This window comes from Anopheles darlingi, chromosome 3, assembly GCF_943734745.1.
Source record: "Anopheles darlingi chromosome 3, idAnoDarlMG_H_01, whole genome shotgun sequence".
Classification (NCBI taxonomy): domain Eukaryota; kingdom Metazoa; phylum Arthropoda; class Insecta; order Diptera; family Culicidae; genus Anopheles; species Anopheles darlingi.
The window spans coordinates 56,057,042-56,074,541 of record NC_064875.1 but is presented as its reverse complement, the minus strand read 5'-3'; the positions used below and the strand labels follow the sequence as shown (position 1 = coordinate 56,074,541).

Sequence of the window (17,500 nt, the reverse complement as noted above, 5' to 3'; positions counted from 1 at the left end):
AACCGCACACAACCGTTTATTAGATCGATCAACATTGTTTGATCGACATCGCGCGGCGTGTTCGAGTAACAAACATGAGCAAGCCACGATAAAACTGTGAAGCAAAAAAAAAGGGAGGAGGAAGCAATTTTCGGAGTTTTTTGAAGCCACCGCCGCTAAACCATACTCTAATTTCTAATTAATAGACGATCATCGAACTGAAATTGGTCACCTCGCACCTCGTAAGCACACATACAAACACACACACACACGCGCGTACAGGTGTTTTCGCGTCGTGAGGCACGTTGTTGCTAGCGTGGAGGGGTCGCGCCGCGGTTCCAGTTCCAAGCAAGCAAAACCGGAACCGTTTGCGGGTTTTCTGCGCTCGCGAGGAGAAATTTGCAGCCACTCGGTCCCCCCAGTCCGGCCACCTGTGGCCTATCTCTATGCTGCTACCTCCCGCTGGCCGCCATCGTCGGCCATCTCATTTGTGAATTGTTGATCTTCTTCTTCTGGTGCGCGAGAGTTCTCCCAGTAGCTCGCGATCGGCGAGTGAGTGCCGCGCGCGTGATCAGCTGTGATCGTCAGCTTGGGGCGAGGGATGAAGAGCTCGCGAGAGATCGCGACAGCGCGCAGCAGCAGGTTGATCCGGGCGTGCACGGTGCACTTGTCGCAGCACGGTGAGCTCATTGCGATGATACTCAAAAGGGGGGGGGGGGGGGCGGAATTGAGTCATCGCTGAGGTGAGAAGATGGAAATGACAGCTTTTGCAGCATCATATATAGTTTGTTAATTTAAAGTGAACCACAAGCCACATGAAGCGGCTACGCTGTGGCCGCATAAATTATGCGGCTAGCTTTTATCTCACTTCCAGGGTGTGCGGGCGCTGCGCCGAAGTATTGTTATCGGAGGCAAACTTTTCCACCAAAAAGGTTAACCCAACAAAAGCGCCCACACCACCGCAGCAGCCGGTGTGTGGGAGCGGCCGCGGCCCTTGGAACGGTCGTCTTCCCGCTCCTGGGAGGACGATAAAACATCTCCAAATCCCCTTTCCTCCCATGATGAATGGGAGAAGTTATAACGAATGAGTTTTGAAATTGTGATCCTGACTCGGGTTTTTTTTTTGTTTGATGCGGTTAGGACCTCACTTCGTCCTATGATGGTCACCCCAGGGAACTCGGGAGTAACTTAAATCTGGAAAGCAAACAGTCGTCGTCGTCGTCGTCATCGAGATGGTGGTTTGCTGCTGTTGATAGAAGATGATGATCATCATCTTGGAAGATTTAAAGCCCCGACCTCGGATCTCAGCCCAGGGACACAAGATTCGGCTCGATTATTAATGAAGCAAACATAATGGCATTATGGAACGTGCCTATTTTGCTTATTATTCTACCAGGCGCGCCACACCAGAACAGCAGACGAACACGATTGGTTCAAAGGGACCACCGTTGCTCCCGCTCTCATTCTCTCTTTCTCTCTCTCTTTCTTTTTTTGGCGGTGCACAATATTAATTGCAATCATTTTATCGCGGGTTTTCCGGGGCAAAAATAACTTTTCAACAAGGCCTGTGTGACAACCCACGCACACAAACACACGCACGCACACACATACAGACAGGAAAGCAGGATGCGGTGCAGAAGATCCGAAAGGAAGTGTGCCGGTGATTGATAGTGAGAAAAATAAAAGACACCGGACAGAGCAGAGACGGACGTGAACGCACCCCAAAAACCACTTCTGCAGCCTGCCTGCTGACCGGGGCCTGGCCTGCAGCAACCGAAACCACCGAAAGGGAAATGAAGTGAAATAAAAAGTTTGCTCAACGATGGTGAGTTTTCGGCGAGACGGAAAACATCCATCAGTGGGGCGCACAAACACGGAGCAGCGAGAGAAAAGTGAACCCAATTCTTCCCTTTTTCCGCCCAACTGAGGCGTACCCAAAGTTGCTGTCCGCCAAGCGCGCTACATTAAAGATTGTTACGAAAGTGTCTCCCGTGGTCCGCGAGTAGCGGCAACAACGTTGCAGCACACAGCGAATGGTTGTTGCCTTTTCCTTTTCTTTCGCTCTCGCCTGAACCGATCAGGATGAAGACCATCAGAAAAACAAAGATCCCAGGTCACAAGTGCAACGTATTGTAGATCGCAGTTTCGGCGAGTGAAGGATTCGCCCATCTTAAAGAGAAACCAAATTCGTTAATGCATTAATCACCTTAACAACGCTTCTGTCCTGTTTTTCCTACCAAGAATGAGCAACGTCCAAACACACACACATACATCGCCAAACACACACACACACCCAGAAAGGACGGTTTGTGGATTTTAATTAAATTAAGAATCATTTTCATTCGCTCTCGGCGGTGGGTCGTACATCGGTGGACAGGGAGGTGGGTGCGAATAGTATATGTATTCATTTTTCGCAAGTATCAAGCCTCTTGCTGCTTGCTCTCAAGACTCAAAGAGACGTCGCTGTCCCCCGAGAGACTGATCCTTGGCGGGGCTTGGCTTTTCATCACCCTTTTTGTACGAACGCTCGTGCACGACGACACGGGGGTTTGCCGGGCGGTAGACTATTTTTAATTGTCGCTCTTCGTTCGATGGAAAATCAACAAAAACGAATGTTGCTGCTGCTGCTGCTGCTGTTGCTGCTGCTGCCGCCGCTGCCATTTGCAATTTGTGCTGCGAAAAGTAACTACATTGTTCTTTTGAAAATGAACAGAAAAATGGCTATTTAAGTTTAATTGGATTTCCAGATGATAGAGAATTAGCTGAGATTGCTCTTTAGGTTATTTGCTCAACATTTTCATTTAGTAGGTGTATTCCTTTGGTTTGAAGTGTTTAATTCAAGAATATAGCAAATTCTATTTCATTTTTAATAAATTCCATTTCAAGCTATAACATTATGCCATCATTCGAGCGATTGCGATATTTTTTATTTTGTTCTTTTGATTCCAGTTATTTCTGGATTATCCAAACAGGTTTAATCATTTGATACCATACTATCGCGAATATGTTGAGATTCAGATTCAGATAATTGAAGATTTGAAGAAACGTAGCCAATTATGGTGTAGCCGTCTGATCCACATTCTTTTGTTTGTTACCATCTACCGTGAAACTCTACAAATTATTGTCTATTCCTAGTATTTAACGATAACTCAACGGTAATGGAAGTGGTGATGTCAACTGTGCCTGAAATAAGATCATTTCGTCTCTGCTAGCTAATAACTCAATCCCCTAATACCGTAGCGAGACATGCGAGTTCGCGATTAATCCTTTGCGCCGAAGCACCAAGGATGCATCGCCCGGCAAAAAAGGGATCTCACTTTTCGTTACATAATCCCGGTCCCATTAATCTAATCACCGCGGCGAAACTTTATCAAAATACAGAACAACGAACGGGTGTAGCGAGAACGACTACTAGCCCCAAAATACACTAGACTCGCATACTCGCACAATCCGTTTTCACTGTAATCCTTCTCCCTAAGGCCGTAATCCATCAAGTGCGGGTGGAGGAAGATAAGTTTCCAAATTTAATTACCTCCCCACAGCCAAAAAAAAAAAACCGAGCATCAAGCAGTAGTTCCATTTGCCGGTTAGCATTAGCGTACGGGTGCAAGAAGCAGGAGTAGTAGCACCACGAGATGCTTCAGTCATTTGTTCGGAAGCATTTACGCCACAAGCGCCATCATCTGTTAGGGTGGCGAGATTAGCGTTATCTTGCTAATACAATAAGCTGCAGATCAATCATGCAGAGTTCTCATTCTAGAGGATAAAAAAAGAGGCAGACCGATTTGTCGGAATTCATAATATTCAAGGATTCACAACAAGCATGTACGATGACAAAGGTTAAATGTTTAATATATATGCAGGACTATCGAACTTCGCAGAATCTTAATACAGCAAAACCCGGCAGTCGCCCTGGTAGGTCATGCTCGCCGGCTGTTCATTCGAAAGGTTCATGGCACAGACGCACTTTTCCTGCTGCTGCTGCTGCTGCTGCTGCTGCCACTAGAACTCCGAGTGCCATCAGACAGCATCCATCTGTGACGGGGCGCGCTTTGCTCTACTGCCGTCACCAGACTGTGAAACGAGACGCGAGTCGCCTCGGTTCCATTGCGGTAGTAGCATAGTATAGGCAACGCTGATGCTAGAGTCGAGTGTCTGAGTCCTCAAATCTTGCGGATTTGAGAAAATATCGATTTTAGTTCGCACGATGGTAACCCCCTCATCCTTTGTCCAAAAAGGTATCCTGCGGCAGCAACGGTGTAGCAGGTGTCGTTACCGACGAGGCCACCCTACACGTACCGGGGGATGTACCAAAGGCAAAGGAATGTAGGTTATGTGTTCCCGTTTGTCCTGCATTTTCCAGCATTTTTTTTCAGGAAATGGTTACACAATAACCGATTCGAATTCTCTCTCTTTCTCTCTCTCTCTCTCTCTCTCGCTCTGTCACGAACACTCTCTGGAAGTCAAGGAAGGGCTCTGCACTCACAGTTCTCTTGGCTTTTCACGTGGAAAGCAACACAATGCACCTGGCAGTGCTGGTTCCCATAGCATGCTCGAATGATGCATCATTCTCTAGCTTTTAATAGAAACATACTTCCATTTTCAATTACAATTTCGAAGATTGCAAATGGAATCAGGACGTGCAAACGGGAGTCTCTTCAGCGGTACCGAACCTACCGGCACTGCTGCTCCTAAAAACTTAATTCTAATTTATCTGACTTTGATTTGATTAAATGCACTACTCCGCCGGGGCGCAGGGCGCAACTACAACCGGAAGGATATGACTTTTGGTTGCAGAGCGATCTTCTTGTGCCGGTCGGTGCAAAAGGAGAATTTAATTGAAGGAAACCCCTAACCAGGAACAAGGTACGACCGAATGACGATAATTGCATAAAATGCATAACTTTACATAATGTACCTTCTGGCGCCGATTGTCTCCGCCGCTGGCTCTGATTCTTACGGAGAGAAAACGACGGAGAAAATGCACTTATTACGGTCACCAGCACCATCAACCAAGCAAGTGGCCGCGTACGTGGTGTGGCCACATACTTTTCGCCCCGGCGCCGCCCGGAGGCACTCAAAAACAACCAAAAAGAACCAAAGGCAACGTAAACGCAATTTAGCAAAACGGAATTCCAATATCGTCGGGCCTCTTTCTGTGCCGTGGAATTTCTGTGCCACCGGAGCCACGAATCTTCCACGGACCGAGAACGAGCAGAAAGTTTCCAAAAGTCCAAGTTCGCGGAATCGCATGTGGTGGCGAAGAAAGTTCTCCGGCGAGTTCTGCCATATGCAACGCCGCCACAGCCGCACCAGCAGCCGAACAGTGTGGCGAAGGATATAAATTAAATAAAAATCGTTCCCAGCGTGTGTATGTATGTGTGCTTGGCTTTCGCTCCCTCTCTTTCTCGAGCCACTACTAGAGAGATCGCTGAGATCCTCGGTTTCTACCTAGCGCGATACGATGCGAACCCTCGGAGGATGGTGGACAAACTTTTCCCATATTCATTCTTCTAGTATTCCCGGTTGTACGCGATAAAGGAAATGGGGAAAAATTTGGCTGCCAACACATCCCGTACCAAGCAGGCATGAATCAGTCAAGCGAAGAGCGTTGTGAAAGTGAATTAAGAAACAGAATTCGGCCAACGGGTTCGGAGTGGAATACAAAGTTAGTATTCTTACTCGGGGGAACAACGTCATCGCCTGCTGTGCTAGAGAATACCAGTCGACTAGCTCTGCCATTGCTAGACCCCCCGGTAGCAGCCGCGGTGAGACACTCACGCACTCAATCGCGAGCAGTGAAATCGCGGCGGTCCCCCTTTCGAAGAGGGAGCGCGAGCATAGCGCCTGCCGTGTGCGATGAATCAATGGCATGAATGGCGCTCCTCCTCCCAACATGTAGCCGAGGAGCGCATGAGAGTTACTCAATCAAACGGACGAAGGGGGAGGAGGAGGAGGAGGAGGAGGAGAGGTGGTGTATGCACTATAGCTAGAGAAAGGCAACAGCGCACACACACCGGGGACATTCCATTCGATGATGCCCTTTCTCCGCCAGTTGGTACCAACGGCAGCAGCAGCAGCAGCCAGGAGATTATTCCGCGGAGATCGCGTTCTCTCGCGAGTGTCACACGCCGAGTTGCGGCAGTTTCTAAGCAGATTTTTCTCATTACAACGAGAAGCAGTAGTGAGAAGACCACTTTACTCTACTCTCGTCAATCGTTTCTCTTCTGCAGCTGTGTTTCCTGTGTATCGCAAAACGAAATAGGAAATAAAAATGATGTCGATAAAAGTGCGCGAAAACAAAAACAAATCATCTCTCTCGCACTAGCAGCACTCATGACCGGACCACCTCGCGGACATTCCTCGAGTACTAAATCATGTGCGTCTCCTCTCGCGCTTCCCCCTTTCGTTGGTCAACCCGTTTTCGACGGATATGCCCGTCACCTCCACTCAAAGAGGAGTCATCAAACCGACTATCCAACACTCAAGACAAGCCGATTGTCTCATCGTCGTCGTCGCCGTCGTCGTCGTCGTCGTCGCGATCTCGGTTTTGTGTTTTCATTTTGACCGTCACTCGTAATCGCTGTCAGCGGAGACGACGACGACGAAGACGACGGTGATGGCCACGGCGACAACACACTATCATTCGCACGTCCCACCGGCCCGCTTCCACCAACCAATTGAATCGCAATCTTCGCTGCTCAGAGAGCTCCGTTTGTGCTCGCGAGAAGCTCGCGAGGGGCTCTTTATGGCTAATTTCATTTTTAAAAATAGGTGCTTCGTCCGTCTTGTTTTCGGTTGACAAAAAGCGACTACCGAGGGGAGAGGGCGGGAGGGTGAGGAGGGCCGGTGGAGGCGGCGAGGTGGGACAGTTGGCTGGGAGTTTCTTTCTTTCTTCTCAATCACCGGTGGGTTCCGACCATTCCCCCGACGGACGGTGCATCTGTCATCGGGCAACGCGGAAGCCACGGACGCGCGTAATAGCACGGAACCCGGTCCAAGCCCCAAACCACCACCAACCAAGAGGTAACTCTTTCTGGTCTGGTGCTAGGAAGGTAATTCCCTCCCCTCCCTTCCGCTCTCCCCCAAACGAGGCTAGAGCTCGACGTAACACCCAGAAATATGACGAACATTGGGGCAATTACGGTTCGCTATAAAATACGTAACACGGCTCGATTGTTTTCAAATGTGTAGTGGTGATGGTGGTGGTTGAAGTTTGTGCCCAAGTGTACCGTCAAGTCGATGTCTCGCTTTTAGTTGAGTAAATTTGAGTAAATGTCTGCTGAAAAGTAACCCCTCACACTAAACTGCTTGTAATGCTGCCGCTGCTGCTGCTGATGATGATGATGATGATGTTCTGCGCTGACAAAACCGTCACTCGATGACAGATCTGGTCGGAAACAATCAAAGAGGGCGGCGAGGAAGCAATAAAGTGCACATGGTGTGCGCGCACACACTGTGAAAAGCTTAGAACCAACCATCCAACTCTGCAACAAATACACTCGCCCCGCGAGTACATCATCACGGTCTACTCTACGCTCTACTAACAAACATCAACCACCTAGCAGCCAGTGGCAACAGTAGCAGCAGTAGCGGTTCCCGGGGAAATGGGCATGTGCGCCGGCATTTCCAATAAAAATTGCTAGCTCCTCCTTCCTGCTAGATGCGCGAAAGAAGCGAAAAGCGGCCTCGCAACACAATCAAATCGACTAGCCCCAGGCGAGGAAAAACAAGAAAATAATCCAACAGCAATAACAGCAACAACAACAACAACAACAACAACAACCGACGACAACCAAGACGATCAAGACGACGACGATGAGATGGCCACGCTCTCACCACGCAAGATGGGACACAGGACCAGCAGGACAGGTGGTAGAGCAGCATGCGGTGCTGCTGCTGCTGCAGATGCAGGAAGGAGTTGGAGGAAAACACTCGACACACACACACACACACACACCTCGCGCGAGCGAGCAGCGCGAATTGGTGTTTTAGCTTGAGGCGCGTGAGTTCTGTTTTTTGATGTTTTTCTGTTCGTGTTTTTGTTGCTAGTGCCTAGTGCTGCTGTTTTCTTGACTTCTTCACTTTCACCTTTAGGAAATCGTGAGGCCTCTTCGCGCGCGCGACTAGACCCCAACGTGATAGAAGCAAAAGAGCAAAGGCGCTGCGCCACGGATTGCTGCGTTCGCTGGTGGTGGTACGGCTGTTGGTAGGTAGGCTGCATTTTTTGAGCCAAAGTTTTCCACATCCAAGCAACGGAGATGAAATTTTTGCTTCACATTTTTTTGCTGCTGTCGCTTCTGCGGCGGCGGCGGCGATAAAGTGTGACGTCGCGAATAATGAGGATGAGGAAGAAAATGACCGTGGGATAAGAAAAATTGACATTTTCACTGTCCACCACCATTGAAACAATTGCATCGCGGCATTCGTCGACGAGTTGCTGCTGCTGCTGCTACTACTACTTCATACCCCTACTCACGATGCTAGTGTTGTTTGTTTAGGTAACTTGGCAGCGAAAAAAAAAATAGACCCAACTAAATACCTTCTTCAGAGGAAATCGGAGAGATCTAGGAGACTTTGGGAATCGAACGACGATGACCAGAGCGCACCACGCGCTCGTTCACTCACTGGCTGGCTGGCTGGCTGGCTGGCTGGCTCTAGCTGGTTGGAGGGGGTGGGGTCCGTTTATACGATTTGCTTCGCATCAAAATTATTACTTTTTCACCCCACGTTTTGTTTCATCGCTGCCAGCCCCCAACAACAATTGCCATAATAGCGCGCGCACACACACACATACACACACACACATACACACACACTGTCTCACACATGCTCACACTCGCAACACGCGACTCACACAATGTTTTCGCACGAGCACGAATAGCGAGTATCGCACGCACTAATAGCTGAAGCCCACACGCCGCCGTGTGTAGCAGGCAGCAAACAACACAATTCTGCAACCCTCCCCCCCCCACCCCTTCCTTTTTTTCACGGAGTGGGTGGAATGCGGGGTGCGGGCGGAGTGGAGCTAGAGATACTTGAAACCCAGCACGACGACGGAGGAAGAATGGTGGAGGCGCCGAGCTCAAAACTCACGCACGAGAACAACGCACGCCGCCAACGTGACTTCTGCCTACTCTCTAGTAGTAGGCGCTGCTACTACACATGTACCAGCGCACAAGTCACACACACACACACGCTCGTACACACGCACGCAAGAACACACACCTTTTTGGGGGATGGCGGCAGTTGCCGTCGCCTACTTCGCTGCCACTGCCTGCTGATCTGCTGATGCTGCCCTTTCAAACACGACGAATCGAAGAAGGCGATGCTGCGGATATGCGGAGATAAGAAGCGGGGGATCCGAGACTTCGAGCGACGGGACAGATGGGCGGGCGGGCGAGCGGACTAGCGGGCGGGATGAGCGGTCGACACAGCGACACACAACCGACGGTGGTCACACCAGGCGCGAACACGGCGAATCCGAGACACAAAACCACAAGCGCACTCGTCTAACCACACGCTACAATGGCACGGTGAGTAGTGAGATCTCGGTTGATGCTGGTGGTCCCGCGATGCCACGGTGGCCTGCCCTGGCTCTATACCGGAGGTTTGCCGCGGCCGTGCGCGTTCGCTCTCTACCGAAGCACCGAACCAGCATCTCTCGCATCCGGGCGACCCGCACACTCGCTCTCTCGGCATCGGTCTCGGACTCGGTCTCGGTCTCGGTCTCTCTCTCTCTCTTGCCGTGATCCTAATCTGCGATTCGATGGCGCTTCCGGCGGTACTCAGCCCGTCTTGCCTAGTGTACTCACTGATATACTGATCTCGTGTCGAATGCCGGGGGCAGGGGACCTGCATCATGATGACCAAAAGCGAGTGGCATCGATTTGTAATGTATTTTCACCCCTCCCAACACACCAGAGCTTCGTGTGGGACTCCTTGCCGTGTGGTAGCGGAACCGCACACGCTACTTACTAATCCAAAGCATCATCCAACACCTAACGCTACTCCTACACGCACGGTCATCGCACGCACCAATTGCAGCAATCGCTCGAAGCACTCGAGGTGGATACTACATAAAAGGGTATCGACGACAACGACGACGGCGATCGGAGGAGGACCCTCAGAGAGAACCGGGTCAGCACCACCTCTGCACCGCCGCTCTGCTGGCCAAGCTTGTGCGTTGGCGCGCGCGGGGAAGGGCTACTAAAAGTCCTCCCCGCGGGAGGGCAGATGGCGGAATGCAGATTGCTGATGATGATGATGATGATGTAAGAGATGAAAACAGTGGCCTGGAAGAATGCGTGTCTCTGTTGATTCCACGGTGGAAACACCGTTATCCAGATAAGCCATCGACAAGTTGCATTACCGTGAAATGCATTTTATTTTGCTAAACTCCTTTTTGGAAATTGCAATTCGCGTGTCCGCACAGGCAGACACAGGCAGGCACACGCTACAACCCGGGCGCGCGAGTGCCGATGCCCTGACCTCACGCAAGCCGCTACTCGCCACGGCAGGCGCCAGACACTAATATGACAGCGGCAGCAGCATTTTCCAAATTGATTTAAATTGTGGGTGCCTCCGCTCGTTTCGGGGCATCATCATTATCATCATCATCAGCCGCATCGATGGGAATCGATCGCTTTCCGGTTGCGGAAAAGCTCTTGTTTGCTACTCGCCGTCACCGTGTGCGAGCTACGTTTTTTGTTGTTTTTCTGTCCGGATTTGCTGCATCAATAAGACCATCGACGGTCTAAAAAGTCCCGAAAAATAAAAGAAAAATCCTTTCAAATAGAAAGCTAATTAGGGCTCAGCCTAGAGGTGACAAGAGATATCCTACAGCACCTGCGTCCACCTTGGGGCGCCCAAAAAAAAAAAAAACCAAGGAGGCCAAGAGGTAGATCAAAACATCATAACCCCTTGTCTTTCTTGTCCCGTTTTTGCATAATCACCTTTCGATGCACTTGGCGTGTGTGTTCTGTGGGAACAGCCTATGCTCATCTCTCTTCCGAGAAATGGAGTTCTTGTGTTTGCTGCTTGCTCTGCTGGCCAGCGTCCCTTTTTGGCGCTCTGGCTGCTGCTGCTGCTGCTGCTCGTGTTTCTTATAAGGCCGCGTGGTGGTCAACCGTTTATCGATTTCTGTTTAACGGGCTACTCATCGTCGTACAACCCCAGAACTTTGTGACACGAGAGAGAACGAAGCACGCAAAATGAACAGACAGGGAAGGAAGAGGAAGAGGGACAAATGAGAATCTGGTTCCTCGAGACCCCGAAATGGTGCCAAAAAGGCTTCAAAGGACTCTCGAGCAAAAGGTGCATGGGTTGCCATTAGGTGTGGAGAGAGGAAGATAACCACCGCTCGGGTACACACAAATGGCGAACAAATAAACCGGAAGTTTGATAGGGATAGGAGGATGCCACTGCCACCCGAAGTGAGCGGAGGGGATGTTTAAGGATCTGTTTGCCTTTGAACCACCATCGGCGTGCCATCGTGCTTCGTGCTTCTTCTTGTTTGCATATCATACTACCTCCCCCAAAATGTCCTCTTGCTTATCAGTGCATTTCCGGTGCAGAAATCGTTCCGGAAAAATCGTAAAAACCCCAATCTTTGATCCGCACACATCCGTTGTTTACGTTTCTTGCTCTTTCCGCTTAGAACGAATTGAAACGTGATTTTGAGTGAAGAAAATGTTCCCACCAAAAATTGAACAGTGAGGGTGGGATGGATGGGAAGGAAAAGGATGCGAATGATAACGATAACGGACTAAAGTACATATAAACATGAGGTATCACATCAACTACTTACACCGAACAGAGGGACGTTAAACGCCCTAAAAGGATCCGAGTAGCAAGCGATGCCTCCTGAGCCTTGGATACTAGAGAAGAATACTTCTTTCGACGCACGCACACACACGGTGATACACTTTGGTGTTTGTGAGTATGTGTGTCTGTGGACACAGGATAAAGAAATGGGGTCGTCACGGGGTGCGAGAACACTAGATTTGATTGAAAATGATCCTGGCCAAGCACGGTTACTACAACAATTTCTGCTGCACTGTTAAAAGCTGTAACAACACGCACGATTCACTCACAATACACAACACACAGACACGAACTCACAGTCGATTTTCTTCCTTAAGTGGTGGAAAGCAGAGGAGGAAAATGAAAGAAAGCGCCTTCATTTATCAGTAGCACACGGCGACGAACGTCTTCTCCTATTTTCTTGTTCGTCTTCTTCTGCGGGTTGAGGGTTGTGCGCACCTGCTGCAGCTCGTTGTGGATGGTGAAGCAATTTCCTCGGCTTTTGCACGGACTAACCCGATACTCGTGACTTCCGTGTAGCTGCGCAGATATTCTAACGGTGTCACAGACGTTCACGAGACGAAGATTTTCGTATTTTTCCGGAAAATGGAAAACGGGTTCACCTCACAGCAGATTTACGCACCCCACACACACACACACACACACACACTTATGACAGCTGCTGAATGTGACAGCCGCTTTGTGCGTTCCGATTTCTTGCCGGAAATGTCGTAGTTTGTAGTATGAGATTGGCTCGATTTTGGTGCACTTGGAGAAACAATAGAAATCTGTCAACCGTATTCAAATGAACCGTTTTGGATTCACTTTGGGAATTTTTAATTATTTTATATTTAATTAAACTTTAATTATGTTTCTCCGATAAAATATGTATAGACCTGGCTACTAGGATCGCGCATCGGATGCAAAGAACAATAGCAGCTGTTGAAGAAGACGCAATCCAACCCAGTCGGATCAGTTTATTTTTTGAAATGCGTTAAAGATTTATCACTGTTCGGTGTGATCCCTGGTTAAACCCGTTCCCCTCCGACCTCACGTATACACGGATCCCTCTTTCTCTCGCTCGCTCTAATCAATTCTAATCACAAAAAACATAGCTACAAACAGATAGACGATACAAAGAGACAGCTGGCTGGCCTTAATGCGTTCGGTAAGGCAAATGGCGAGTCTTTGTCGATCCCTCTGTTCCCCCGAAACCCTACTCTAGTTCCCCACTCCCCTAGCGATCACTGGTCACCTTCATTGGGACGCAAACCGAGCACCGCGTTGCAGACATGGTTAAGCTGCTGTAGAAACAACTCCTTCACGTAGTGCGCATTACGGCTATTGACGAAACCGACAATTAGCAGCAATCCGACGTACCCACCGATCAGTGCGAAGCCCTTGTTGTCGGCAAACCACTGTACGAAACGACTCGGTGGTCGGGCCCTCAGGTACGCCGCTGCCGCCGGATGCACGGCTGGGTCCGTTGTGTTGCTGGTGGCTAAGGCGGTGGTGACAGGCTGCTGTGGCAACGATGCTTTGGCCTCTTTGGTCGTACCGTACAGGAGTAGATATCGGACCTGTACCATTTCATTGTTCTTCACCAGTACGTACCGTTCCGGGAAGCTGCTATCATTGCTGCCCTCCGGTGACGGTGTTCCCTCTGTAAAGGAAGGCAAAACGGTTGAGCATACATGGAATGGATCGAAACGGCGACCACTTACCCTGACTGACGACGTAGTTGGGATTGTCCACGTACTCACAGAGCGCGATACAGGACAGGTGCGTTCCGAGCGTCGACCGATTCCAGGCCGATCCGGTCGAGGCAAACATCTGGCTGACATGTAGCTCGGCCGACAGATAGATACCCTGGCCGAACATGGACACCTTGTTCAGGTGCTGCTGCAGCCCGTACTGCAGTATCGAGTGGAAGTTAAATAACCGGCTACCGTGGTAAGCGTGGCGCGTCCGAAAGTGGCTTGCATTCTCGCGAAACAATCGTTCTGCCGATTGATCGTCCCGGTGCACCACCTCGAAGATATGACTCGGTTGCTGATATTTGGCATGGCAAGGACACTTGGCGAGCACTTCGTCGTGGCTGGACCGTGGCACCGTTCGCAGCGCCGGATACAGCGGCTGCCCACAAAAGATCCAGTGCAGCAAACTAACAGCTCGTTCGTCATCCGCACCCAGCCCACCGGTGAGGTCGTTGGCAAGTTCCGATATAGGTGGAATCGTCTCGATCACTCGGCACTGACGTGGTACAATAGCGTGCAGGAACGTGTAATTAGTCTGCGCCAAGATAAGAACTCCGGGGAGGTTGACGTGGTCTTACCAACTGATCAATGTTCTTCTCTCCTTTTACGATGAAATCCGGTGGAAAGGGTTGCAGGCAGGAATCGTAGCGAAAGGAGCGGGCCGCCGATACGAACAGCGAAAATCGAAGATCAGCTGCGGCAGGATCACGCGAAATGGCCTCTTTCAACGCGCGCCTTTTTCCCTCGATCAGCGTTGGCGACGACGACGATTCCATTTCCCGGCGTCTGCTGTGATTAACGGAAAACACTGGAGCGAACCGACGTGGTCGTTATAGTCGCGCACAAACCACACTTAGCAAACATAGGGACTTTGAGATGAACGGAACAGATAAAACACATAAAAATCCGAAAACAGTTTTTTTGTAAACAACACCCCTCCCCCTCCGCTTCCTTCCACTCCAGAACAATCGTTTCTGTCAATGAACTGTCACCTCCTGAATGACATTCTGAATTGGCTGTGTTTGAAACAATAGAAGGTCCAAAAAATCTGTGTTTAACTGGAAAAAACCCGTGCTCAAGATGAGCGAACCGGATTACTACGGGTTCGATACGCTGTGGAAGCTGATGGAGAACAGCATCGAGTCGAAATCGGAAGTCCTGATTCTGTTCGTGCACTGGTACCTCACGAAAAACGGTTTCCTCAACGTCGGAGTAGGCGACGACGTAAGTTGCACTCGACGACGACGACGATCACAATTTAACCTGGTTTACGTGCATTCCAGAAAACTCTGCAGGATATCGATGAAAGGAGCGAGCTGCTGCCGGAAGGCTGGAACGCTAACCGCGACTCGTACGCCCTGCGCTACGCCTACGATGGTCAGCTGTTCATTCTGCACGGCAACCTGTCGAATGGTACCATGATCGTGAACCTGCTCTGCATCAAAACGGTGCTCGTGTCCGTTGTGGCCTTCCGGCTGGATGAAACGGTGCGAGCGTACCGTGGCAACAACCTGAACTCACTGATCGCCAACGTTGGCACACAGTTGTCGCGCTTGAAGAACGAAATGATCCAGGAGGTGGTGGCCGATTCGACCAAGAACAGCGAAACACAGACCGAACCCGAATCACCGACGAGTACGCTGCGTTCACAGGCTGCACGCCATACTTGCACTCAACAGGGAATTGACCGACGACCGTCGGGATTGGAGGTTGGTTCAGCCTACGATGTCGGTTACGCAGATCTCAACCCACTGGGTGTGCTCGGTGGAGGAATGCTCCTTCCACCAGGCCATCGTCCGCATGATATCAGGTATGCCAGGCACACACTCTGTCCTGTGACTCATCCCGTGGCTAGTGACTCACTCTCACTATCATTCTTTTTAACAGACCTCGCATACGCTTCGACCGGATTGGACCGGGACCAGGATTAGGATATCGTGCTCCTAATCCGGATCATATGCGACCACCTGGTAATCCAGATTTCGATATGTTTATGTAAAACCTATCCGCTATCAACGTTGCTGATGTGGTGCGAGGCCTTGTTTGGGTTTTCTTTCTTTTGATTTTTTATTTGAATTCTTGCGAATTGCGTTCCTTTTGTTTTGTATATTTTGCCGACGAATAAATCCCTTTACGCAAACATCCTTCGTTCTTCGTTCTCTTTTTTATTAAGATTGACAGTATATTTAGCTGGAAATTGGCGGTTCATTGTGCTGCACCTAGCCGGAACAGTTGCTCCAGTTCCTCGATCCTCACATCCTTCGCGAGCCAACGGCCACTGCGGTCCTGTTGGATCGTTTCGTGTATCTTCTCTTCGATCGTGCGCAGCACGATAAACCGATGGACGACCGTCGGTCGTGTTTGTCCGATACGGTGGACGCGACCTATGGCTTGCTGTTCCTCGCCCGGATTCAGAATCGGTTCCACCAGAAACACGTGCGTCGCTTCGGTTAAATTAAGCCCCTTCGAACCGAAGCGCAGGGGCATCAGGAGGCAGGTGACCCCGGCCGAGTAATCCTTAAACTCGTCGACGGCGAGGTAGAATTTCTGCGACTTTTCACGATAAGTGACACCGTTCTCTTTCAATGCGGCGGCAAGCTTCACCAGAATCGATTCCCAGTGCGAGAAGATGACGATCTTTACGTCCGGCTCCGCCGCCTTCAGCTCCTTAACCGTTAGGACGATTTTCAGTATCTTTGCGGAATAATTACCGTACACGATTTGCTCGGTCGCCGGTTTGGGAATGAGTGTCACGTAGCGCATTCTGGAAAAACGAAAAATGGTTAATTACATTGTGTGCACTCGTCTTGTGACAGTCCTCTCATTTACTCTTGAACGCTCTGTTGATGGCGACATACGCCACAGGTCATAATGTTCCCCCTGGAAACTGCCAGCTGCTTGATCGTATCGATACATTCCCTGCAAAAATGGTGTCCACACTGCAGCACGGCATAGGTTTCATCGGGGATCGTCTGACAGATCGGGCAGGGATCGATCTCTTGCCGTACTCCGAGATGCGCCAGATATTTCAGGGTGCCCTGGAGGCGCAGAAAGTCTCGTTCCGCCAGCAGTTTCGTATCATGCAAATCACGCATTGCACCTTCGAGATCACTCTTGAGCAGCTGCATGATCGTCGGTTTCTTCTTCGCCCGCTGCATCGCCTGGTACTCTTCCAGACTGATCAGTTGGAAGCGCGATTTACACATGTTCAGCTCATCGTACGCGGCCACCGTATAGTTAACCTCGACCCAGTAGCTCGAGTACTCTTTGCTCTCCGATTTGATCGCCTCGAGATACGCAAAGAAGCGGGCACTTGGGCTTTGTAGTTCCTTCGCACCTTCCTCCTTATCTTGGCCTCCTCCCTTATCACGACCATCCAGCACTGCAAAAAAAGAGAATCAAATGTAGTTATCTGAGAAAGGACAACGACGTGAGTGACATCCTTACGCTTAAGAACGGCTTCCTCGTTTGTGATCTGCCATAAGCCACCGGTAGCGACTTGGGCCTTCGTTTGCATGTACAGTACGGCCTCGAGCTGCTTCAGTGTGTCCTTGATCTGGCACAGTAAACACAGAGGAGCCGGCTGCTTACTGCGAACCATCTCCAGACCGCCACTGTTTTCCCCGTTCTCCTCTTCTGCCTGCGCGAGCGCCGGATCGAGATGACAGGCGAAGGCAGTCGATACTAGCGCTTCTATACGTTGTGCGATTCCGTCGGCCCACTGTTGCCTGGGTTTGAGATTGTTCACGAAGAACTCGAGCTTTACGAAAGCAGCTCGAAGATCCTGATGTCGCTTGACTAACCGTTCCCACCAGTTGGTCAATGCCAGACCCAAACCACGCGAAGACCGGACATGGGGATCCCCGAGCCGTGTTATCATTGTCTGAAACAGTGGCCAGTGACGCTGTGAGTCGGCCTCAAGGGTAGCGAGCGAGTCCAGCCACCAGTAGCTTCCTCTC

The 17,500-nt window shown here is 50.2% G+C and overlaps 4 protein-coding genes across 6 annotated transcripts in view; 1 reads left to right on the top strand and 3 right to left on the bottom strand.

The window, feature by feature from the left end:
* The window catches only part of LOC125954957 (protein boule), a 29,510-nt gene extending 17,092 nt beyond the window's left edge, over positions 1-12,418 (bottom strand). For 2 of the 3 annotated variants that reach the window (XM_049685681.1, XM_049685679.1), the window contains exon 1: positions 11,789-12,418. The gene's annotated coding sequence lies outside the window, so the exon portion shown is untranslated. Of the gene's footprint in view, positions 1-9,207; positions 10,024-11,788 lie in introns of those variants that run through there. The other variant, XM_049685680.1, reaches the window with a different exon arrangement.
* A 308-nt stretch (positions 12,419-12,726) lies between these two features.
* On the bottom strand, positions 12,727-14,449 carry LOC125954953 (protein mono-ADP-ribosyltransferase PARP16-like). Its single transcript, XM_049685671.1, has 3 exons — positions 14,120-14,449; positions 13,509-14,037; positions 12,727-13,447 (listed from the first exon to the last, which is right to left on the bottom strand). Exons 1-3 carry the CDS (start codon positions 14,315-14,317, stop codon positions 13,029-13,031), a joined length of 1,146 nt encoding a protein of 381 aa, XP_049541628.1. The 5' UTR covers positions 14,318-14,449; the 3' UTR covers positions 12,727-13,028.
* Positions 14,450-14,467: 18 nt separating this feature from the next.
* Positions 14,468-15,685, top strand: LOC125954954 (proteasome inhibitor PI31 subunit). Its single transcript, XM_049685672.1, has 3 exons — positions 14,468-14,765; positions 14,825-15,351; positions 15,429-15,685. Exons 1-3 carry the CDS (start codon positions 14,622-14,624, stop codon positions 15,538-15,540), a joined length of 783 nt encoding a protein of 260 aa, XP_049541629.1. The 5' UTR covers positions 14,468-14,621; the 3' UTR covers positions 15,541-15,685.
* The window catches only part of LOC125954952 (E3 ubiquitin-protein ligase SHPRH), a 4,111-nt gene continuing 2,246 nt past the window's right edge, over positions 15,636-17,500 (bottom strand). Inside the window, exons 1-3 of the mRNA XM_049685669.1 lie at positions 16,989-17,500; positions 16,371-16,923; positions 15,636-16,305 (exon numbers count right to left, since the gene is read on the bottom strand). The exon at positions 16,989-17,500 is cut by the window's right edge and continues 2,246 nt beyond it. Coding sequence (XP_049541626.1) covers positions 15,747-16,305; positions 16,371-16,923; positions 16,989-17,500 — 1,624 coding nt within the window. The 3' untranslated portion in view covers positions 15,636-15,746. The remainder of the gene's footprint in view (positions 16,306-16,370; positions 16,924-16,988) is intronic.

Excerpts from the sequence above, each read along its gene's own strand:
- LOC125954953 (XM_049685671.1), bottom strand. The coding sequence starts at position 14,317 with ATGGAATCGTCGTCGTCGCCAACGCTGATCGAGGGAAAAAGGCGCGCG. Across the intron at positions 14,038-14,119 it reads AGAAGAACATTGATCAGTTG|TGCCGAGTGATCGAGACGAT; the intron begins GTAAGACCACGT and ends GTACCACGTCAG. Across the intron at positions 13,448-13,508 it reads CAACTACGTCGTCAGTCAGG|AGGGAACACCGTCACCGGAG; the intron begins GTAAGTGGTCGC and ends CTTCCTTTACAG.
- LOC125954954 (XM_049685672.1), top strand. The coding sequence starts at position 14,622 with ATGAGCGAACCGGATTACTACGGGTTCGATACGCTGTGGAAGCTGATG. Across the intron at positions 14,766-14,824 it reads ACGTCGGAGTAGGCGACGAC|AAAACTCTGCAGGATATCGA; the intron begins GTAAGTTGCACT and ends CGTGCATTCCAG. Across the intron at positions 15,352-15,428 it reads CATCGTCCGCATGATATCAG|ACCTCGCATACGCTTCGACC; the intron begins GTATGCCAGGCA and ends TCTTTTTAACAG.